Here is a 26483-nt window from a genome sequence, read left to right on the forward strand (position 1 = left end):
CAACTACTGGAAATATTTTAGCCCTCATTCTTCTTCTAGAAACACAGATTACATGGAATACATGCATATACATTTGCATTCAAAGATTATTTCTTTATCATACCTGAGCATTCATAAAACATTATTCCTTTTCCTTTGGTGGACCTCAAAAATGTGTGGAAGTACTATTTAAAAATTAAGTGATTAGAAGAGCAAAAACATTGTTTCTAATGCATGTGTTCATTAAATGATAGTAACACATATGGTGACAAATATTTTGCCTACGTAGACTGAAGCCCTGAGTGCTGATATAATTCAAATAACTGAACTGATATTGATTTTACTAACTCAAAATTAGAGGGTTAAGTTAAAGTGGTCATTGTAAGTGAAAGCCGTATGAAGCTTCAAAGTCCAAGAATGACCTACACGTAACTCTGAATAGGAAGAAGTCTCTAAAAACTCAGTGTTGGGAACTATTGACCTGAAATCTTGAAATGGCTCCTTATATTTCTTTTGCAGCAGTATTTCTTCTGGCAAAGAAGAGAAAGGAAAACAATCAAAGATACCTCATAGATGCAGAATAGGTCATATATTATGTCTTCTCATCAGTCATTCAACTCTTCTAGTCTTGGTATCCATTTTTGTTTGCATAGATATTGATATTTACTAAATTACTGGCTAACAATAATTGATAAAACAGTGTGACAGTCTTTTCTTTGGGTATCACAGTGCTAGTTGAAAATGTAGGATACAACAGCAATTGCTTTTTGGGTTTTGAATAACTAGTATATATTTCTTTTAAGTGCTAAGATTGTTCTTAATGAGCCCACAAGTGAGGCATTATTCATCTTCCCTACCTGAATGTGACTGAGCCATAGAAGAAACTTGCTCAGATATAAAAGGAGAGTGTGGAGAAACCAGTGTGGTGCTAAAGTGCTACCAGAGCCACACTATCATTAAGTATGCTTATTCATTGAAAATTAATAAAAATTTAATTTTACAATAATTGCTATAGATATAAATGTTAATATTTCATGAATAACTCATTTCCCAGCTTTTAAATCCAAAACTTTGCATTTCTGTTATGTAAAGTAGTATCTATCCATTTACTAACTTTTCATGCCTTTCATTCAGATTTTCAAAGGTTTTAGTATTACACTCACTCTTGTACTTAAATCCATAAAAATCCAAAAACATGTATCAGAGGCAATAAGTTCTTTTAACATGTTCTTTTTTGACATGTAAATGACCTACCGCATTTGACACTGAATCACTTAAAACAAAACAAAAGCGAAGGAAAAGGGCATAGATGAAAATAAATGCATTCAGTAAACTATATAGAAATAAACTGACCTTCTTAAAATTTTTGTTTATGTCAACCAGACTGAGCAGGAAGATATGGTCCTTGGCTCCCAGCAGCAGCCTGCCCCTCTCCTCATCTAACAAAGTGGTTTGGAAATCCAGTCCTTCCGATGAGCCCAAAAAGGGAATACAGCTATTTGAAAGCAGCAAGTCTACGGGGAAGTAAAAGAAGGATAAAAACAAAGAAAAAATTCTGAATAAGCAAAATCTTTATTTGCCTCCATACACACACTGTTCCACTTTGTAAATGCATATACACAGCATGAAAGCTCCAATTTAGATATATGAAAACAATATACAGTTTTTAGCACATACTCATTTAGCAAGAGATGGAACTTATATTTGTATTTTATTGACATGTTTATCTTATTATCAAAAATGAATATAAAACATGTTAACACAAAAGCAATAAATGCAAAATTTCTCACAACGCTGTTTTACCTTTTTTTAAAATACCTTTTTTAAAGTAAATCTATTTATCTATTTTTGGCTGCATTGGGTCTTCATTGCTGCACTTGGGCTTTCTCTAGTTGCGGCAGGTGAGCGGGGGCTACTCTTCATTGCGGCGTCCAGGTAGTCGTGGGGCACGGGCTTAGCTGCTCCACGGAACGTGGGATCTTCCCGGACCGGGTTCGAACCTGAGTCTCCTGCATTGGCAGGCGGAGTCTTAACCACTGCGTCACCAGGGAAGTCCCTGCCTTCTTAAGTTATAAATTAAAGCATCTACCAACTACAGTAAGATTTGCAAACTGATCAAATTATCAACGTATGCAAAGTAAGCAGCAAACTAAGTGTGTGATAAATCTCAGGCATTTTTTTTCCCTTCTACTTTTGATAGTGTTCAGATCGACCCCATGTCTGGAAGATTACACGATGCCTATTTCACATATACAGCAACATGTAAACAAAGAAGCAATGGATTCTGAAGGAGATGTGATCCTGAACCAGTGATGGAATCAGAATTATAAAGCAAGAAGGGACCTTAAAAATCAATTAATGCAAATTCATGATGTTATAAATGGAGGTGTTTAATTCCATCAAGATGAAGCCACATGCCCTAAAGTCACAAAACTATGGTGGCAAAGCTGATAATATAACCTCAATCCCAGTCTCCATTTATCTTTGGTTTGTTACCGGGCCTAATTCTTTGTTTCGGTTATAATTGTGATATGAACAGATTCCTATTTAAATGTAGGTCTGAGGGTTAGTGGTTAGGACTCCACGCTCCCACTGCTGAGGGCACAGGTTCAATCTCTGGTCAAGGAACTAAGATCCCGCAAGCCATGTGGCATGACCAAAAAAACCAAAAACCAAAAATAAAACCAAACAAAATAAATAAATAAATTTAGGTCTGAGTTTACAGGAGCCCAAATCTTTTCAATATGTTTCACCCCAAGTACAAAACATACCCTCTCATTTTCTACAACCCTAGACTATTAAATACCAATAAGATAATAATATCACTCATCACTTTTATTAAAGTCCATTATGTTACTGGACTTTAAAACTAAATCATTACGTTCAAGCAATTCATTATCAATTAATGAGAAAAGTAAAAAGAGACGATGTCTTAGAAACAGGCATCAAGATGCTTCCAAAATGTGTAATGGCAGTTTTCAATCTCTGTAAAATGGATATTTGAGTCCCTTAAATTTAAAGCCTATATATTCCATCCATCCATCAACTGTGGGCTTTATTACTATTTGATGTTTTTGAGAATTCCTGTCACTCTACTTTTCTAATTTACAATGATTAAATGTTACTTCTTTTAGTCACTGAGATAGATTTTTTGTCTTAGCTTTGACAAACTAAAAGGTCATATGCTGAAGAAGACACGATACTATTTGAATTCTCAAGTGAGTGTGGCTTTACCAAACATAAATGTCTTATTAATATTTATGAATCATGCTTTGTGCACCCTGGATCGAAGTCTTAACTCTACACGAATTATTTTTCTACTAAAGTTAAATAAAACATTAAGTGTTTTTCAGACCAAAGACACAATGGGATAATATATTTTAGCATCTTCAAATGTAGTAATAAGCCTATTTTTGCAGGGCTGATATCCAGTAAGTATTCCATATTGATTGCAAAGTAGAACAGAAGGAAAAAGAATGGAACCAAGAGAACAGACAAGACAGATACGATCTAAAGCCTTAAAAAGTGAAAACATTTCACACAAACCTTTATTCAATCAGGCAATTCTGTATCTTCCATGGGATTTCGCCTTGTTTAACTAAGAATGAAATGGGCAAAATGGAAGTATGTAAAGGGATTTCCAAGAGGATATCTTGACCCAACTAATAGAGGAAAGTAGGTTTTAGGTTATAAATCCATACTATTTCAAGTGTCCATAGATTATAGTCAACTATTTTGAACTATGCATTGCAATGTTAATTACAAAATGAAACGTGGCTAAGCCTAATAAGCAAGAGTGTGAGCTTTAGGCCCAGATCAGCTGCATCATATCCTAGTTTTGTGTGTGATCGAGGACAACAAAGTTAAACTCTCTGTGCCTTGGTTTTCTCATCTATAAAGTAATTCTCATGATGATTTAAGGAGGTCATTTATATAAAGTTCTTAGAACAATGCCTTGAAAATAGGAAAAGTTCAAAAAACATTAACTGTTACTTTGAATATTAAACTCCGGTTTGGGCCAAATGAGTTCTATTAAAGAGTATTATCTCATCTTCCATTAAATCTGACTTATGAAGATTAGAACAGCTCTATGTTTTTTAAAATAACATTAAAAAGCTACTCTGTCCACAAATATTTATAAGCTTCTAGTACGTGTTAAGTATTGAACATGCTGCTTAAGGTCGTGGAATGGCTGAGTCCTACCATCAAGGAGCTCACAGATCCCTGTGCAAATAGATATGCACAGACAGTACCACATATGCATAGACAACATAAGCACAATAAATTATAATACAAGTGTATACAAAATGTTAACAAATCTTTCAAGTAATTAATTGTGCATCACCTTACAAAAGGAGGTGATACTTGTGAACAGTCTTGAAGGACAGACAGAAGTTTTACAGGAAAAACATAAAGAAAAGTTTATTCCAAGCAGAAGAGTGCTAGAATGTACAAGGGTACACACCATCGTATATTATACTTATGTACTGCATGTTTAATGCTATCTCCTACTATGGGGTATGAGTTCCTTCAGGGCCAAGACCGGGCCTTACTTATCTTGGAAACCCCAGCACGTATCTCAGAGTCCGAGACAAATCAAGCACTTCAATAAATTTGGGGAATTGCAGTAGTTCAGTATGCTGGAACAGAGAGAAGAGGCAGGGGCAGTGAGAAGTGAGGATGCCTCCAGGTAATTAGGGCATAAGATGGCAGGCTGCGGAGGTCCGGTATTATGTAGGTAACTGAAAGTCACTAAAGTATTTTGTGCAGGAAAAGTGACAGAGACTATAGCTGAGTATTACAAAAATAAGTCTGGCTGCAGTGTTCAGGATGGATGAGAATCAGGAAAGATGGGGGCAGAGAGGCTCCCCAGAAGTTTCTGAAACGTGGTGAGTCCCTGAATTATGGCAGTGCTAACGGGAAGAGGACGACATTTAAGAATCTTGCGTCTCATTTTCCGTCTCTACGCAAACAGTGAGAAAAATAAAGTTGAGGTCATCATTTGCTTTATTTTCTTTTACCATAATTAATTCTATCGGTTTTAGTTTCAAACAAATTTGACAAGGAAAAACAGCTGCAAAAATAGTGACTAACCTGAAGCATTATCACTTCAAAATGATTTAACGTTGCCTTGTAACAATGTTAGCATCAGAACGATTAAAGCATGCTTCCCAGATGCTTTGTAGCCAAACTAAATAACATGACTTAGGCATTACATATGAAAATTTCTCAGGCTGATGCACACATTTTGAAAAGACCTTGGGACAGGGATTGGGACAGGTTCCCTCTTCCCCAAACAGTTTATCTTTCTTGCATTTCTGCCAAACCAAGCAAAGTCATTTTTGTTTCCACGGGATCATCAACAAAAGCCTAGGAAAAAAAAGTTAAATCCCGAGTCTGAATCTTAACACCTAAAGCTGATACACTCCAAGGGTTTCAGGAACCAGATATGGATGCTAGCTGTGCAGGCTGCAAACTAATGCAAGTTAAAGACTAATAATTTGGCAATATATTTCAAAGCTTTATTTTTTCTTTTCTTAAACTGGCAAGTCTCAGGCACGTGATTTTTAAGGTTGTCCACAGTTTATAATCCTTTTGAACAGAAACTCCGTCTTGTTTTTTATCCCCTTATGGTGGTGGGGTGAATGGCTTCACAAATGCCCTTCAGATAGGGCCTGCTCTGTACTTACTTAGCCAGCCCCACCTTTCCTCAGACTTCTAGGTCCTAAATGCATTCTTTGTTCTACCTACCTAAACCTTTGACCGAAACTACCATAATCACTCCTTCTAGCCGTTCTTTTAGCAATTCATTGTCCTATCACCTTGTTCTCAGTTTGTAATCTCACTCAATCACCCAGGCCCTCAAATTCCCACTCTTGTTCTCAGTACATTCTTGAAAAATCTACAGCTGATTATTTCTGAAATAAACGCAGCAGAGTTATAATTCCTCGTTTACTCCTCTAGTTTAACTATGGAAATCATGCACATGATGGATTTTAATTGAATGATGACACAGACCAGATGTTCATAATCCATGATCAATAAACCACGGCAGAGCTTCCCTGGTGGTGGAGTGGTTGAGAGTCCACCTGCCGATGCAGGGGACACGGGTTCATGGCCCGGTCCGGGAGGATCCCACATGCCACAGAGCGGCTGAGTCTGCACGTCCGGAGCCTGTGCTCCGCAACGGGAGAGGCACCGAGTCTTAACCACTGGACCACCAGGGAAGTCCCAAGGATATACTTGTGACAAAGGACAACAGTACTTAAAGTAGTAGACTTAAATATTTTTAATAGTAAAATAGAAAGGACTTCCTCTCTGTGTCTCCATTAGCAAAAGCCAAATAACACAATTCTCGCCAATACAGTGGGTAGAGAAACTAAATGGTCTCTGATCACCTTCCAACCCTGGAGCTCTAGGGCATTAGAACCTAACATTGAACTTCGTTAAAACGGACAACGTATCAAGTAACAAACTGTCATTCAACTATTTACTCCAGGCCATTGCTCTGTTCTTTGGAGCAGGTAGTCTCTAACCTTTGGGAAGAACAGAAATACGGTATATGGCAATTAGAGCTAAAGGGAGATCTTCTCAATAAACCTGTTTGACTCCTCTGTTACCAATTCAGTGAGGCCCAGAATGGTTAAGTGGGCTTCACAAAACCAGTTTTCTCTTCGTGGCAAAATACAGCAGCAATGAATGCCCTCACCTACAGCCACGTGCCTCTCCATGTGAGGGCAAGGCTGAAGACCCCACCGTCCCTGCTCCTATTTGAAATAAATGCTTGTTCTGAAAAGAATTCTTTGTATCTCCCTTTTAGTGTCCCTTCATATAATTGTTCATTCAGCCTGAAGAGACATTTGACCTGATGCTCTACAGTCTTCCTCGCTACCCCAGAGAGGAAAGGAGTGGTCAGTCACACTGAATCTAATAAATTTAGGATTAAGCAGCACAGACTTCCTCAGTGTTTCACTGTTAAATGAATAAAATCCCAAACCCTTGAATTCCTGCATTTATTGCCAGAAATTCTAAACTGGGTGGAGTTGACAATCTCTCTCACGAGAAGACTACGTAGCTAAAAAACGGCTTCCCACATCCTTTAAAGAACACTTCACAGGAAGATCTTTTTTTAAAGAAGAAAATTAAAGTTATTAAAGGCAGAATTTCATGGGGTAAAAATAACATCAGCTTTGAGAAAAGTCAATTTCCAGTAGAATTTCTCAGCAGAGAAAGCTTACAGCCAACAATGAATCCAGATCAAAACCCTCTCACGTTGGGGATTCCCTGGTGGTCCAGTGGTTAGGACTCAGCACTTGCCAAAAAAAAAACAAACAAAAAACACCCCCCCCCCAAAATACCCTGTCACCTTTTCCTACCATCTCAGAATATTCAGCACAAAAGCACAAATTCTTGCCCCACCTACCCCCTCCTTTTCCTCAAGGAAATAGCCATTATATCAGTAGGGCTGTTCTGAGGGTTCTTGAATACAGTCACATCTCCAGTGTGTTCTCTGCAAAACTGTCTAAATAAAGAAGGAAAGGAGTTTCTTTTCCTGCCTTCCCCATAAATTCAGCTTCTCCCCCTTGATCTCTGAATTCCCTGGGCTTCCATGCCAACCGTTAGGCTCCCAAGATTCTTTCTATGGAACTCCTTCGTCCCATAGTTCCCATAAATGTTTTGGCTACCAAAACACCCTTACCATCCCCCAACCCCCAAAGCCTGTTCTCAGTTTGGGTCCGGAATTGAGTAAAGGGAGCAAACTGCTCATCCCAAAATGAAAATTAGTCACTAATGTTGTGGCTCACTGAGTCCCTTTGGCTCTCTGTGAACCTGTATTTGTCTCTCCTGCTTTTGGTCTGAGGCAAGGGAAGAATTCTTTCTTGGATTTAACATTTCGAAAGTGAACTCATCTTAAATTGGCCCTACCTGACTTTCAATTGGTTTTCTGAGGTTTGAGATCATATGAAAAGACCTTGGTCACCAAGATGGCTCACTTCCACCTATCAAACATACCCCTTATTCTCTATTTAAGTACTTTTAGTCTCCATAGCTAACTGCTCAAACAATATCAAATGTATAAAGAATGTTATTCAAAGCTAGACTCCCAACAAAAGATTAAATTATAGGCGTATTATTGTTATATTTTCCTAGGTGAAAAGTCTAACCCTAACCTTGCAAATGCAAGTTCAAATCAGAAAGAAAAAAAAATGAAACTCTCATTTGCTCATCTGCAATGGAATGTTGGAAATCATTCTGTTCATTAGGTCTTAGACAGAACATTATCTATATCAATAATAAATCAGATGATGCCACATAGGGAAACATAAATTAGGAACAAATAAAGCCTATTAATCATCAGGCTACATTCTTGCCAGGACAGGATGTGAAATAGGAGTGTAGTAATTTTACACCATCGCATTTTCATCTACATCCATGCATTTAAATCACAGGTTTCTTCTTCTTTGGCTAGCTTTCAACAGTAGACGCTTTATACAATCCATCACATGTGAGATTCATAATTTACGATTATGGGTGCCTTTTAAATTCTTACTTTGAGTAAGAATGAATTGTTTTAAATTCTCAAAAGCTTGGCCATGATAAATTTTCCTACTGAGCTATAAAATGGCTAACATTATAAATAACTGATACATTTCCAGAAGAACAGTTCAATAACAGAATAAACTGTCTCAGAAATAGTTGAGAGGGTAATTCTGGGAAAGACAGATTCTATTTTGACAATTATTTTCTTAATTCCCTTCAAAGTATTGAGAATTTCTCCCTTTTCAAATTTCAAGGTATATTTAAAATCAAAACACCATGTCACAAGTGAATAGGACTTTGTTTTCAATCTAGTATGTGTATTTAATTTTTAAAAAACTTAGAAAAGTCATACCTTAATACACCATATTTTACTGATTCTAAATAGCAAGACAAATATGACAAGACCAAATAATTCCTCAAGATCACCACAAGTTAATGTACAGAGCAAAGAGTTGTGAGAATAACTTTAAAAAATATTTTTTAATATTACTTTTTAAATTAATTATATTAATCGAAGTTAAGTATATACATACCAAAAGGTAAAGTTAAAAGCATATATAAGCCTATCTGTCCCTTCTCCCATCCTCTGTCCACCTCTAATCTAGACCCCATATTAACACATTTAGTAGTTTATTTTCTATTATTTTCATATATAGAAATAATATGTATGTACTATTACCTTTTAAAACATCATTTTCAGACATTTCCACTGAATTCCTGTTTATAGAAGTTGAGAGTTCTAGCTTTCTTATGCCAACTCTTTCCCTCCAACCAAGCTCCTAACACTACGGTATGTCCATTCTTATAAAAGCTATATTTAATCACTCCATTACTATCGCAAGGTAAATATTCTTCCCTACTTTGAAAAGTAGTGTTCTCTAAATAAAGACTATTACAAGTGACAAAGAAGGACACTGCATCATGATCAAGGGATCAATCCAAGAAGAAGATATAACCATTGTAAATATTTATGCACCCAACATAGGAACACCTCAATACATAAGGCAAATACTAACAGCCATAAAAGGGGAAATCGACAGTAACACAATCATAGTAGGGGACTTTAACACCCCACTTTCACCCATGGACAGATCATCCAAAATGAAAATAAATAAGGAAACAAGCTTTAAATGGTACATTAAACAAGATGGAGTTAATTGATACTTATAGGACATTCCATCCAAAAACAGCAGAATACACTTTCTTCTCAAGTGCTCATGGAACATTCTCCAGGGTAGATCATACCCTGGGTCACAAATCAAGCCTTGGTAAATTTAATGAAAATGTATCAAGTATCTTTTCCAACCACAACACTACGAGACTAGACATCGATTACAGGAAAAAAATCTGTAAAACATACAAACACAGGGAGGATAAACAATAAGTTTATTAATAACAAAGAGATCAGTGAAGAAATCAAAGAGGAAATCAAAAACTACCTAGAAACAAATGGCAATGAAAACATGATAACCCAAAACCTATGGGATGCAGCAAAAGCAATTCTAAGAGAGAAGTTTATAGCAATACAATCCTACCTTAAGAAACAAGAAACACCTCAAATAAACAACCTAACCTTACACCTAAAGCAATTAGAGAAAGAAGAACAAAAAAACCCAAAGTTAGCAGAAGGAAAGAAATCATAAAGATCAGATCAGAAATAAATGAAAAAGAAATGAAGGAAATGATAGCAAAGATCAATCAAACTAAAAGCTGGTTCTTTGAGAAGATAAACAAAATTGATAAACCATTAGCCAGACTCATCAAGAAAAAAAGGGAGAAGACCCAAATCAATAGAATTAGAAATGAAACAGGAGAAGTAACAACTGACACTGCAGAAATATAAAGGATCATGAGAGATTACTACAAGCAACTCTATGCCAATAAAATGGACAATCTGGAAGAAATGGACAAATTCTTAGAAAAGCACAACCTTCGGAGACCGAACCAGGAAGAAATAGAAAATATAAACAGACCAATCACAAGCACTGAAATTCAGACTGTGATTAAAAATCTTGCAACAAACAAAAGCCCAGGATCAGATAGCTTCACAGGCAATTCTATCAAACATTTAGAGAAGAGCTAACACCTATCCTTCTCAAACTCTTCCAAAATATAGCAGAGGGAGGAACACTCCCAAACTCATTCTATGAGGCCACCATCACCCTGATACCAAAACCAGACAAAGATGTCACGAAGAAAGAAAACTACAGGCCAATATCACTGATGAATACAGATGCAAAAATCCTCAACAAAATACTAGCAAACACAATCCAACAGCATATTAAAAGTATTATACACCATGATCAACTGGGGTTTATCCCAGGAACGCAAGGATTCTTCAATATACGCAAATCAATCAATGTGATACACCATATTAGCAAATTGAAGGATAAAAACCATATGATCATCTCAATAGATGCAAAAAAAAGCTTTTGACAAAATTCAACACCCATTTATGATAAAAACCCTCCAGAAAGTAGGCATAGAGGGAACTTACCTCAACATAATAAAGGTCATATATGACAAGCCCACAGCCAACATCATTCTCAATAGTGAAAAACTGAAAGCATTTCCACTAAGATCAGGAACAAGACAAGGTTGCTCACTCTCACCACTATTATTCAACATTGTTTTGGAAGTTTTAGCCACAGCAATCAGTGAAGAAAAGGAAATAAAAGGGATCCAAACCGGAAAAGAAGAAGTAAAGCTGTCACTGTTTGCAGATGACATGACACTATACATAGAGAATCCTAAAGATGCTACCAGAAAACTACTAGAGCTAATCAATGAATTTGGTAAATAGCAGGATACAAAATTAATGCACAGAAATCTCTGGCATTCCTATATACTAATGATGAAAAATCTGAAAAAGAAATTAAGGAAACACTCTCATTTACAATTGCAACACAAAGAACAACATACCTAGGAATAAACCTACCTAAGAAGACAAAAGACCTGTATGCACAAAACTTTAAGACACTGATGAAAGAAATTAAAGATGATACAAATAGATGGAGAGATATACCATGTTCTTGGATTGGAAGAATCAACATTGTGAATATGACTCTAGTACCCAAAGCAATCTACAGATTCAATGCAATCCCTATCAAACTACCACTGGCATTTTTCACAGAACTAGAACAAAAAATTTCACAATTTGTGTGGAAACACAGAAGACCCCGAATAGCCAAAGCAATCTTGAGAACGAAAAACGGAGCTGGAGGAATCAGGCTCCCTGACTTCAGACTATACTACAAAGCTACAGTAATCAAGACAGTATGGTACTGGCACAAAAACAGAAATATAGATCAATGGAACAGGATAGAAACCCCAGAGATAAACCTATGCACATATGGTCACCTTATCTTTGCTAAAGGAGGCACGAATATACAATGGAGAAAAGACAGCCTCTTCAATAAGTGGTGCTGGGAAAACTGGACAGCTACATGCGAAAGAATGAAATTAGAACACTCCCTAACACCATACACAAAAATGAACTCAAAATGGATTAAAGACCTAAATGTAAGGCCAGACACTATCGAACTCTTAGAGAAAAATATAGGCAGAACACTCTATGGCACAAATCACAGCAAGATCCTTTTTACCCACCTCCTAGAGGAATGGAAATAAAAACAAAAATAAACAAATGGGACCGAGTGAAACTCAAAAGCTTTTACACAGCAAAGGAAACCATAAACAAGACCAAAAGACAACCGTCAGAATGGGAGAAAATATTTGCAAATGAAGCAACTGACAAAGGATTTATCTCCAAAATTTACAAGCAGCTCATGCAGCTCAATATCAAAAAAAAAAAACAAACCCAATCCAAAAATAGGCAGAAGATCTAAATAGACTTTTCTCCAAAGCAGATATACAGATTGCCAACAAACACATGAAAGAATGCTCAACATCATTAATCATTAGAGAAATGCAAATCAAAACTACAATGAGATATCATCTCACACCAGTCAGAATAGCCATCATCAAAAAATTTACAAACCATAAATGCTGGAGAGGGTGTAGAGAAAAGGGAACCCTCTTGCACTGTTGGTGGGAATGTAAATTGGTACAACCACTATGGAGAACAGTATGGAGGTTCCTTAAAAAACTACAAATAGAACTACCATATGACACAGCAATCCCACTACTGGGCATATACCCAGAGAAAACCATAAGTCAAAAAGAGACATGTACCACAATGTTCATTGCAGCTCTATTTACAATAGCCAGGACATGGAAGTATCCTAAGTGCCCATCGACAGAGGAATGGATAAAGAAGATGTGGCATATATATACAATGGAATATTACTCAGCCATAAAAAGAAACGAAATTGAGTTATTTCTAGTGAGGTGGATGGACCTAGAGTCTGTCATACAGAATGAAAAAAAAAAAACAAATACCATATGCTAACACATATATACGGAATCAAAAAAAAAGTGGTCATGAAGAACCTAGGGGCAAGATGGGAATAAAGACGCAGACCTACTAGAGAATGGACTTGAGGACACGGGGAGGGGGAAGGGTAAGCTGTGACCAAGTGAGAGAGTGGCATGGACATATATGCACTACCAGACATAAGGTAGATAGCTAGTGGGAAGCAGCCACATAGCACAGGGAGATCAGCTTGGTGCTTTGTGACCACCTAGAGGGGTGGGATAGGGAGGGTGGGAGGGAGGGAGATGCAAGAGGGAAGAGATATGGGGAGATATATATATATATATATATATATATATATATATGAATAGTTGATTCACTTTGCTATAAAGCTGAAACTAGCACACCATGGTAAAGCAATTATACTCCAATAAAGATGTTAAAAAACAAAAAGTAGTGTTCTCTGTGTACTTTCTTTCTTGAAAATAAAAAAAATGTTGTTTTTGTTAATAATTTCTCAATTGTGACATTTGCTTAGACTTCCTTAAGATCATGATCAAAACTTTCCACACCTTCTGAAAAATGCCTCCATATAATTTTCAAATGGAATTCTGTCAGATTGTTTTTTGTTTTCCTTCAGGAAACATCCCCTCTTGGCCCTTTCTTCCTCTTGCTCCAATCTGGACTGTCTATTCTCTGACCTGAGGAATAGCTTCCTCCAAGTTCCTTCTACCACTCTCCTAGTATGAAACTCATCTTTCCCGGATCCCATCTCTTTCCTCCTTGATTTATTTTCTTATTTTGGTGAGCACATCTCCAGAAGTTTCCTAAAAATGAGTGACTGTAACTTATATATTTGAAATTTTCCATGCGTGAAAATGTCTTTAATTTACCTTTGTTGATAATTGGGCTAACTATAGAATTCCGGGCTGAACAGCTTTCACCCTCAGAGAGCTGAGGCGTTTACATACTATCCTCTGGCTTCCAAAGTTATGGTTTAGAAGTCTCATGCCATCAGTGTCCCAATCTTTTGAATGTCTTCTGTTTTTCCTTTCACCTCCTCACTCTTGCTATTATAAAACTTAAAATAATTGGCCTGAATATGTCTTGTTTTGTTTTTCACTTATCATGCTGGGCATTCAGTGTGACATCTGATCTGAAAGTTAATTTCCCCTGACTCAAGAGAATTTCCTTTTGGCTTTTCATTCAGAACAAACAGATGTCAGTTATCTGTGCAACTTTTCTCTAGGTTTTCTCCAGAAAGGGTCCTCTAGCTTACCCAAGGAAGCTAATTCTGTAGAGGTGTGCAGAATTTGCATCAGAATATGCTTATGGACTTCCAAGAGGGAGATTCAAAATACACTCACAGAATAATGTCTTCCTTAATTTCAGTCAGTATTACAGGGCATAAACAATGAGATCATGTTTTCCATTTAGTTTCCCATAAATTGTTAGTTCTCTGCTGATGACTTCAAAATAGGCACCTAAAACCCCACTGCCTCTCCCAAGTCACAGTTCAGAATTTCCAGCAGCCTGCTTGGTACTGTCATTTTTCCCCCAACCACCTGGTCCTACTGACTATAATGACTTTAATGACATGACCTAGTTCCTAGGCTCAAGATAACAGAATCGTTTTTAGTTCCTCTTCCTTATTCCCTTACTCTTTTATTCCCCTATTTAAATAACTGCTACCCGTAAGTATATTGCATTTCCCTCACATCAACTTCCAGGTAAATTTAAAGCCTTATAGATTTCCTCATGCAAATTATCTATTCCTTTTCCTCAAACATTTATTTTTATCATCAGCCAGGCTAAGAGCCATATTACTGCTTCTCAAAATTACTATAACAGGCTCCTAAACAACCTTGTTCCCTGCCCCCCTCCCTCTCCAATCTCTCCCACATTACGCTGTCTATTCTGGTTTTCTCCCTTAAATTAGAATTAAGTTAGAATTTCATGATAAAAATCCTCCAATGCCAACATATACTTTATTCAATAAACTCTAAATTTCTTCCAATGTTCAAAGTTCAATTTCACACCCAACCTCCTCCGAAATTCTTTGAAATGTTTGGTTTTATTTACCCTAATCCTATGGCATCAATCTTTTTGCAGTTATTTTGTCCCTTAAAAAGACCAGAAGCCCTTGCAGACAAGAATAATGTCTAAATCATTGCTGCAATTCATCACCTCTTCTTTCACATAAGAAGTCTGACAAACATTTAACTGATGATTTTTCAAACTCTAGTGATTCTTGTTTATGTTGGTTTATCTACCTTCCATCTAAACCAGGATTTATTACAGCCTTATTAATAATTCAGAGAGGTTAATGTGCCATTTGGAGACCCAATTGTGGCTCTAATGCTTTGCAATCATAAGAGATTCCTGTTGTGATATCCAAATGCTCCTGTGTGTATTGGGGGTGGGAGGATGAAGGAGAGGAGGGTGGGAAGAGGAGGGAGTTGGAAATAAAACACTCTAAAAGCAGTGCTTCTCAGGATTAACATGCATTCAGATCAGCTGGGACTCTTGCTAAAAAATAGACTCTCACTGAGAAGTCTAGGAGGGAGCCTGAGAGTCTGCATTTCTAACAAGCTCTCAAATTATGCTGGCGCTACTGGTCCTTGAACCACAGCTGGAGTAGAAAAGCTAAAGAACACTGTGGCCCCAATTGCCTTGAAGTGCTGGACTCTTCTTTCTTCTCCACACTACAGTTTCTCTCAAACCCTTATATGATGATGTGTTAATTTATGCAAAATAGCCAAATTATTATTATTTTTCCTCTACAACACTACAGTGTTAGAATAAGTTAGGGATGTACAGCTGTGACCAATGTGATTAACTTATAACTAACTTAATTGCTATAAGTGATAAATAACCTACTTAGTTTCAACCAAAGACATATAAAACTTTTCCCCCTCCATTTTCTCATACAAAGAAGAGAAGTACATTTATATAATATGCATTTACCTGGAAGGAAAATGTAAAGATGACAAGTTATGATTTATTAATTGACTTTCAAGTAAATGTCCTGTTATGTGTGGCAGGAGAAATTGTATGCAAGATGCCTAAATATATTTTTAAAGACCTTGAATTTTCTTCACATCCTACTTCAATTAATTCAGTCATATATTATGTCTGGTCTCCCTTTGAAGCCTATCATAATATCCATTTGTGCTTTATAACTTCCAAGGAGCTTTTCCTCTATTATTTCATTTGATCCTTAACCAAAGGATTATCACTAATTTCCAGAGGAGAAAACCTAGATTCAGAAAGAGCAAACAACTGTTCTAATGGTACAAGAACAGTACACGGCAGAGAAAGCTAAAACCTATCAAGGTCTCTTCTAACTCTAAGCCCTATCACCCATTACAGCTCTATTTTATATTTTAAGATTTACCATTACTTAGAAAAGCAAGGTTCTTTTTCAAAACAATTCTACTTACTGTTTTTATGGAACATACCCACAGACAAGTTCACTTCTATTGCTTCCTCCACTTTACCATTCCATTGGGATTACTGAAATATTTATCTTATTTTCTAGACTGTGTCTGGCTCACTTTGGCTTTAGTGAAATAAACCTCTTTATGAGTATCTTTCTTCCTAAGTAAAAAGCACTTTAGCTTTAATTTATGCCTCTTTTGAATTAATAGGATTAAAACAGCATGTTGAAAGGACTCAGAAAAATGCAAAATGTATATTACAAGTTCTTAACAGAGAGGCATTTGCCAAATTTTCTGTTAAAATGACCCAATGACATTCATTTAAAAAAATATCTGTAAACTTATATTTTTACATTTACACTGAAAGAATCTCACTGCTAAAATTTATTTAACAAGACCCAAGAAATTAGAGTCAAATTTTAGGTAAGTGAAGTCATAGAACAAGAAATTGTAGATAAAAAATTTTATCTCCTCAATAATTTACAGAATAGTAAACCAACTATATACAGTATACGATCTATTCAAAGAAACCTATTTTAACCAAAAAATAGTGGACTGGGTTTAATCCCAGAAAAATTTGCCTTTACTTAAATTATGCCCTTATAAATTCCTTCCATATTTATGCATAACAAGGATGCAATTCAAGTGTCTCATGATGTAGCTCTCCTTTGCCCTGCCAGGAGGACACTACTGACCACATAGGCCTCAGTGATTTTTATGTATGTTCCTAATTCCAGGAACACTTTTTATGTGATACTTTTGTATGGCAATATTACATCATATGTTACCATACATTATTAGGTAACTTCTACCACTCTGTGAACCTCTACAGATCAATCATGTTTAGAAGAATGCTCTACGTAGTGTTAAATAGATTTTAATCATTACTAAATCACAGTGTTGGATACAGGCAAGTTGTAGTACAAACACTATTGTACTGAAACGCAGAAGGCTTGGATCAGCTTTTTAATTATCTACTAATGTGACTCTGAGGTTATTATTTAATCTTTCTGAAGTTTTATTTCTAAATCCTTACATAACAATTTTCTAAACATATGTAGTACTTACAAACCTATATCAATATATCAAACTGAATATATTTTTATATCTGTTTAACCTCTCTTTCCACCTACACAACAGTTGACACTGACAATGAACCAAACAATAGTTTATTATGCAAAATAAGCCAGTTTTATTAACATATGTTCTAAAAGTAGCCTGATTTTAGAGGAAAAAAATCATTATTTTCTTCAATAGTGTATAAATGATCCCACATTTCTCCTGAATCATTAATTATTCCTCTCCTAGATTATTTCAATTAACAAATAAATATGCTGTTGTTTAGCGCATGAAAAAAACAAGTCTCTTGATCTCATTGTCCTTCCAGCTACTACTGCCCACGTCTCTATTATGGGAAAACTCCTTGAAAGAATTGTCTACACTTGCCTCCAGTTCCCCTGAGCCCATGCTCTTCAGAATCCATCCTTGTTGTGCTCTGGCTCCCACACTTAAAGACACTGCTCTTATCAAGGTCAACAATAGGCTTCTGTTGTTAAATTTTTTTTTTTTTTTTTTTACGGTACGCGGGCCTCTCACTGCTGTGGCCTGTCCCGTTGCGGAGCACAGGCTCTGGACGCGCAGGCTCAGCGGCTATGGCTCACGCGCCCAGCCGCTCCACGGCACGTGGGATCCTCCCGGACCAGGGCACGAACCCGCGTCCCCTGCATCAGCAGGCGGACTCCTAACCACTGCGCCACCAGGGAAGTCCCTGTTGTTAAATTTAATGTTAATTTTTACTTACCTTTCGTGACACATTAGCTGAATATGACACTGCTGATAGTTCCTTTTCTTACTTTCTTCATTTAACTTTCTCTACACCACAACTTCTGATTTTCCTCCTACATACCTGGGCACTTCTTTTAGTTCACTTAGATGCTCAGTCCTCCTTTCACTAATTTCCTGACTTAAGAGTATCCCAGAACTCAATCCTCTAAATTTTCTATATCCCTTAGTCATCTCACAGAATTTCATGGATTTAAAATTTTCTCTATGCTAACTGCCAAATTCATATCTCCAATTGACATCGTCTATAAACTCCAAAAATGATATACTCAAGGGCCTTCTAGGCATCTTACTTAGATATCTAATAGCCTTCTCAAACGAATATATCCACTTGATCTTCCCACACAACATTCTTTCACAATCTCTGCCATCTCAATTAATAGTAACCCCATCCTTAGATCAAAAACAAACAAAAAAACCATGGAGTCAGATTTGACTTCTCTCTTACTTCATATCCAATCCATCAACAAATCCTGTTGGCTCTACCTTCATATCTTCTTCTCCTACCTCCACTGCAACCAGTCTGGCTCATAGACCATCATTTCTCACCTGGATTATTACAGTCCTCTCAGACTTGGCTCCCTATTTCCCTGATCTCTCCCTTTCAGTGCACACACAGTACAGAAACCAGAGTGATCCTATAATAATGAAAGTCAGACCATGTCACCTCTGTGCTCAAAATTCTCCAATGGATTCCCATAACACTCAGACTAAAAACCAACGTTTTAACAATGACAAGAGTGAAAGGATCTAATCCTTCTTCCCTCCTATTAACTCTCTGATTTAATCAATTTTCTTCTTTCTCCCATTCCATTGGGTTTTTTGCCATACTGTCTTCTTTAAGATCCTTGAACATGCCAGACACTCTTCCACCTCAGGACTTTTGCACTTGCTGTTCCTTTTGCCAAAAATGTTCCTTTCCTGAGTATCTGCATGACTTGCAACAATAATTTCTTGAAGTATCTGTGAAAACATCACTCTCTGGGTGAGCTCTTTCTTGCGTGCCATATTTGACTACTACACCCCCACCAATCAACTTTCCCGATTCATTTTTCTCCATAGCACTTATCATCTTCCATCTTGCTGTGTAATGTACTTATGTATGGTCTACCTTTCTGTATCAGAATATAAACTACATGATGCCAGGGAGTTTTGCCTCTTCTACTTGCTAACATATCCCCTTGTTGCCAGCAGGGGGCTGGAAACAGTGGGCATCAGAAACTATTGTTATTAACCACTGAGAGCTGAATATCAAATACACAATAATATTATCCTTGAGCTCTTAAACCTACGAAAGCCCAGTTCCACACACAGCCTCAGTTTAGAGAAAACACATCTGGGAAAACAAGTGAGTCCATTAAAAATTAAACCATCAATGACTTTATAGAAGAAAATATATGGGAATTCTTACTATTAGATTGATAATGCTTCTTTACTATATACTTAAGGAGAGATATTCAGAGCAAGTCATCTTCTTTTCTCATTGATTTGACAACAAAAATGTCCACTTTAGAAAGGAACTCCTGAATGAATGATTTTATGATTCCTTTTAACCCACCCTGAAGGCTACCAACTACTCAAAGACACTACTCTTATCAAAGTCAATAACCACCTAAGGGCTTGTTAGCTACTAGAAGACCATGAAGATAAAAAAACTGGAAAGTACCTTCAATAAATTCACAATCTGTGGGTGGTACTGGACTGAGGGAAACTAACCCTAGTAGAAAATGTTTGAGAGTAAACAGAAGCAATTTTAATATATGCTATAAATCCCCAGGAGGAAACTATGTAATATTTTTCAAACTTGTTTACATAGGGAAAATTCTGGTCTGGGAACAACCATTAATACCTAGCAAGATAATAGTGTTTCACAAAAATTAATAATTGACAGCATTTATTAAATGTTTACTATGCCAAACACTGTTTTACGTGCTTTACATGGATCAAGACACCTTCACAACTACCTCATTAGAATTAAGTAAATTAACGCACTTGGAAAACTGCAGTACATAAAATAAACATCCATATGTCCCACAACTAGTAACAGCAGTTAAGACCTAATAAGCAGCTTGGCTTCAGAACCTGCCTTCTTCACGGCTATACTCGATCGAGATATCAGAACTTACACAAAACTAGTCAAATCAAACAAGTTAGATGAGTCAAATGGCCATGAATCTCTACTTGAGGCACGCCACATTTCACAGCTAAATAGAGTCATTTGTAAATAATGAAAAATATATAGACTTATCCACTCACTCCTCAGAAGACTCAAACAAGATAAAGAACTATTCTATCAAATGCACTAATGTTTAGTTACACAATAGCAGATAAAAATTTTAAAGATGATTTCCAGTTTTCTTTTCTATGAAAAGACGTAAGTTTTGGAGGAGCAAAACATAATTAGTACTATTGGTAGTTATTGAGAAGAGCATACTGCCCAAGATGTAATAATGAAACCTTGTATTTTTTTTAATATATATATCTTGATATTTGTGTTCCTGAACATGCAATGTCTCCCTCAAGGGCACAGGGTGGCAAGAACGTGGGCCTGGAACTAGAGAGGTGAAAACACACAAGTTAGTTCTGCCACTTAACAGCTTCTTGCATAGGGGCAAGGCCTTCAGGTTCTAACCTCATGTTTCTTATCTATAAAATGGGTATAAAAATGATGGTTCTGCATAGTGTCCTAAAGTCTAAGTAGGGTCCTGGATGCAGTCTCCTGTTTGATGTTCCTGATAGAACTTCCCACTATTTGAAATAACCTTCATCTGTTTGTTTACCTGTTTATTGTTTGCCTCCCTCTCTGGTAAAGAAATTCCAGGGGGACAGTGACTTTTCTCTTCCTTTTTCAAAGTTTTTGCCCATTCCCTCTTTAGCTATATTACCTATCTCATCTTTAGGAGCTGTCCAAACAAATGCCATTGCAGATACTAATGATTCCTGGGTATAAATATCCTTAACCCGCATGAGTTCATTCATGAGGATTTATAATACAAAAAATGTTTACAGTAATTGCAAGACTGAAGTTGGTCATTTTTCAAAAGTTATATTTACTACATCTGCAGTATAAAGCATACAAGTCACTGTGAGAAGCTCACCCTTGTAAGGCCATATATATATATTACCCTTATAAAACAAAACCCAGAAATACAGAACATCCTGACCTCTAAGTTTCCTTACTTGTTACTCAAGAAACTGATTTAGTATGCATAAATGTGCAAGAATTCAAAATATGCAACTGAGGGGAAATCTCTTTACACAACAATAGAACCAAACAAGCTCCTGTGGATTCAGAGGTTCAAAGCTAAGTCTTTATCAAAGAGCATTCTTTGGATAAAATGGTTATTATATTTCTGTTGGCCTTTAAGAAATCCCTCAAAATAATCTTGCAGCTGTTTAAAGTAGCTAACTCTACTGATACTGGCTGTGTCTCTGGTCTGCACCTAAGGAAGCTTGAGTTATGGAAAGCAAAGCTGATTTTGTGCCCATAAAAATGAATTATTTTTGAAAATACAGTTAATTTCTCATTTTGACTGATTTTTCTAACCTCACATGCTGGCAGTATTTTAATTCCAAGCATGAAGTTTTAGACTCCCTCAAAACTAAGCAATGGGTGATACTAGGTGATCTTCACTCATTAGTCAGTCATAAGAGAAAGAGAAAATGCCAAAGGAGAGTTCTGATTATTATCTCAGAGGTAGGAATTTTCCTCATCATAACCCCAAGTTAGCAGTGATTTTTATGTTATAACTTTGTTTATTCAGGAATAGGCTACTTTTTAAAACTATTACATCAGGATTTGAACTACTTTCCTTTTACACTCTCAGATATGGCAGAGAAGAGGTGGCTAGGGAAACTGTTGAAATTCTCCCAAGTGTATGGTTAATGCATACTTACTTCATAGTGCTGAACTGATGATTTCCAAAGAAAAGTCCCCAAATTCTTATAGGTGGAAAGAGGAATATTCCATAAGCATTGTCAGTAATTCTCCTAGCCAAGATCACTACTCTATTATTAGCATACAATCTGGCAGTGAATGGCTAACAGCAGCCACAGGGCGCTATAGGAGAGAGGGAGGGGGAGGGGGGAGAGGAGAAAGGGGAGACAAGGGGGAGAGGGGGTGAGGGGGGAGTGAGTGTTTGTGTGTGTGTGTGTGTGTGTGTGTGTGTGTGTGTGTGTGTGTGTGTGTCTATTGAGGGTGAGTTGAGAGATTTTTAAAATTCCTTCCCTGCATTCAGTCTTTGCTACTGCTTTTGACATGTATCAATAGACAATCTACATGTAGATAAATATCTAAAAAATACAACATTTGGAAAGTATACTAAATATAAGAACCATCCAAAGAATAGTTCTTATTGCATTTAATCCAACATTTATACCAGTTCTCCTTTTATATAAGTACTAGGTGCTAGAAAGAGTGAAAATCTATAGAGAGATAAATAAAACAGGATTTTGAACTCTTATATGGTTGATTCCAAGTATTAATACAAAAACATAGATTCATACCAAAAAAAAACTCCTCTAACTAGGGATAAACTAATTAGCAGCAGCTACATAAAATTAATGTTTTTTAATTTTTTTATTTTTAGGAACTGATTTGTTATTTTCTAACGATCAAGTTACCACATTTGAGTTAATATTTTACAGTCACTCATAAAATTTTGATTATGAACACAAATTAGCACAATGACCATCTCTCTTTTTCCCATAAGATTATCAAAGTCTGTAAATCTCTTTTGGCTACCAAGAGCGTGTGGTCTTCAACTCCATTTAATTTTGACAATTGAAATCATACAATCAGTTAGTCAAATATCAGCATGACGCTTCTGTCAACTTTAAAGTTCATTCCCGTAGGTAAATGCCTCAGGCAAGAACTGCTGCTCTTGTCTAGGGTGTGAGAAATATGATTAGGCACCCAGGCTCTCCAAAGCACGGGGCTGACTCAGGAGCTGAGCCACCAGCTAATTTGAGACCTTAATTTCTCAGTACCTCAGTAACCTCATTTCTAGGCAGATGATAATAATCCCCACCTCACAGGGTGGTGATGAGGATAAAATGACATCATTCACACATACTCCTTATACCAATGCTTTGCTTACGATGACTCCTCAGTGAGTAATTATTAACTATTATTAAAGTTTCTTTCCAAGTCTAATTTATTTTGCATTGTCCACCCTCACCCGTGCAATGCTCCTGTGTTCTTCACTATATCATAGAAACCAGGTAGTGTTTCTTTTTTTTTCCGTTCAATCTATTTTCAAACTTTCTCTTTTTTTTTTTTTTTTTATTGTTTGGCTTTTCATACTTGTTTTCTGTTCTGTTCTTAAGATAAATTTTGAAAACAGGCAAACAAATCTGACTTGTGTAATATGATGGGTTGTGAAAAGTCCATATTATATACTTCGGTGATCCATATCTCTATCAGGATAGAGAACATTTCCATAAGCCCAGAAAGTTTCCTCTCATATCCCTTTCCATTCGATCCTTCCCTCACACTGCACAAAGGCAATGCCCTGAATTTTTTAAACCATAGATTAGTTGTCTCTGCTCTAGAAATTCGAGAATACAAAAACTCAAAAATGTTACCTTAACTCTTTAATTCATGAGGTATAAATTCCAAACAAATACCAACATATGAAATGTGTAATGAGTCAAATAAGATAATTCCACTTAAGCTTACATTAGACATCAAATTTGCTTTTACTATTGATATTTAATTTGAGCTGAAAATAAGTTGTCTTAAAGATTAAAACTGCCAGCATGATTTTTACCCACCAAGTTCAGAATAGAGGAGTTTGAGTTCCCTACATTCCTCTCATTACTTAGGTATTAAAGAAGCCACAGGGATATTACAGAAAAAAAAAAAAAAATCTTTGAGCATGAAACTTGGCTCATTTTCTCTCTCGATATATATATTGATATATTACACTTACATATAAACACATATTAGTATATAAACTTTGCTTTCATACTAATTTAAACATTTAAAAACAATTAGCTTAGTAGACTTCATTTCTTAAATGTTTTCTCATCTCTGTATTTTAAGCTTTTCACACAGACTATTTTTTAAACAATAAAATATGTATATGCTTGAGATAGTCAAGGTATTTTAGTTTGTTAATATTTTTGAAGACATCTTACTGTTTTAAAAAATGCTAAGGATCAACGAATTAGTAGCAGCTGTACAGAATTAACGATTTTTCTATTTTTAGGCTGTTGAACTACACCCCACAGGCCTACAAGGCTTGTGCTTGCCCAGCTTCAAGACCGAAGAGCCCAGAGGCAGCGACAGAGCCATCAAAGGTTTAACGGATGGGAGATCTTACATGTCCGAAGCAAGGTTCTGGAGCAACACCCCACCATGTATGCGGCTCACACCGAAGCAGGACAAAGTGGACAGGCTTCACTCCCACGGGCAGGGGGAGGTTACCACTTATAAGGGAAATTGACGGCAGTTTGGTTCATCAGTTACCAGGGAAACCAGCAGAGGGGCCCGCCCCTAACTGCCCCTTTGATAGGCTATCACGGTGGCTAAAATTAGAACAATCATTAGCTGGGGCATGGGGCAAGCATGTAGGAAGGTCTGTCAGGTGAATAGGGTATAGGTGAAGCAGGCACTGGTTGAACAGGGGACTTACAGAGAGCAAGAGAACAGCTATCTTGAGTGGCCTGACCATACATAGTTATTGATTTATTTTAATATAAAACTGACTACAGGGACTTCCCTGGCGGTCCAGTGGTTAAGACTCCATGCTTCCAATGCAGGGGCCGCGGGTTCCATCTGCGGTAGAGGAGCTAAGATCCCACGTGCCGCACAGCATAGCCAAGAAAAACAAAAAACAAAAAACTGACTACAACTTACTGACCAAAATTTCCTAATTATGCTAATCAGTAGTTAAAAGTTGTAAATAATGAACTGAAAAGCATACGTGAACAGTTTTGGTGTCTATTTTCTTCACCAAGAATAATGAATCAGTGGGCTTTGCATTCTGTAATAATCTTATTATTATTATTATTATTATTGTACGCGGGCCTCTCACTGTTGTGGCCTTTCCCGTTGCGGAACACAGGCTCCGGACGCGCAGGCTCAGCGGCCATGGCTCACGGGCGCAGCCGCTCCGCGGCATGGGGGATCTTTCCAGACCGGGGCATAGAACCCGTGTCCCCTGCATCAGCAGGCGAACTCGCAACCACTGCACCGCCAGGGAATCCCGAGAGCTCCATGTTTTGTTTTGTTTTGTTTTGTTTTGTTTTGTTTTAACCATTCTTAGCACGTAATTCTCAAATCTTAGCACCTGGTTTTTGTTTTTAGCACCTGTGCCACCAGGGAAGCCCCTATAATAATCTGATTATTAACTGATGCCAATACTACAAACATTTCACTGAAGTCAGTATGCATTTCTAAATAAAAGAAGGCAACCTGAAAAACACTGACACATTTACCTTTGTAGGTTAGCTTGAGTCGTGGAATATTTTGCTTAGACGTTCCAGTGACTGGAAGAAACAGCATGGTCATGCTTAGCATCATCAGGGCATGAAAAAGGTAAAAATCATGGTTTCTGGACTTTGGTCTCTCATCTTTAGTAACAATCATGATGAAAACAATGTTCTGTTTCAAACAGCGTTAATTTAATCTAAAAAGAAGAAAAGAACTATTAATATAGCAGTTTGCAGATTTTCCTACACTCACTAAATTATAATTTTATGAATGTATGTAGATTTAAAAAAATACTTGCTCCTTGTCTCTTGTTCAGCTCTTAGAAATTGTTGCAAGGGAAATGAATCAGAACTGAGTAATAAAATTCAGGTCTGGCTTTACTCAGGACATGAGTACAGACCTAAAAAGTCAACTACTTATGTTAATTAGCAACTATTCTTCTACTAAAGTTTTTGTTTTGTTTTGTTTCATGCAAATATAGGAGTGACCAATTCTTTCTGTAACTTGATGAATTCTTGATCAGATAAGAATACTGGTAGAAGCCTACACTTTCCCCATACCATCCTCAAAGGAACAGATCCTCAAGCAAAATTTAATAAAAGCTGTCAGTTTCAGAGAGTTCGTTTCTGACAAAACATATTTTAACAGTTCACCTAAAATTGGGACAACTGGACATGATCAGGTCAGGGCCACCAGTATAGATTTTAGGCCTGGGACAAGGCAATCTTACCTGCACCCTATACTACTCCACACAGGGCAGCACTGAATATAAAAACAAACTGTAAAATAAAAGGGTTTATAAGAGGAGGCGGTTTTTAACTAGGTTGCCATAAACAAGCTGCCTTGGTTGTCTTTGTTAAGACACGGA

General features: G+C 36.8%; 1 protein-coding gene across 1 annotated transcript in view; it reads right to left on the minus strand.

The window, feature by feature from the left end:
• Positions 1 to 25771, minus strand: part of SEMA3D (semaphorin 3D) — a 132917-nt gene extending 107146 nt beyond the window's left edge. The window contains exons 1-2 of the mRNA XM_065883698.1: positions 25621 to 25771; positions 1333 to 1493 (exon numbers count right to left, since the gene is read on the minus strand). Of these exons, the coding sequence (XP_065739770.1) occupies positions 1333 to 1493; positions 25621 to 25771 (312 nt within the window). The remainder of the gene's footprint in view (positions 1 to 1332; positions 1494 to 25620) is intronic.
• Positions 25772 to 26483: the final 712 nt, after the last annotated feature.

This window comes from Phocoena phocoena, chromosome 9 (assembly GCF_963924675.1).
Source record: "Phocoena phocoena chromosome 9, mPhoPho1.1, whole genome shotgun sequence".
Lineage (NCBI taxonomy): Eukaryota > Metazoa > Chordata > Mammalia > Artiodactyla > Phocoenidae > Phocoena > Phocoena phocoena.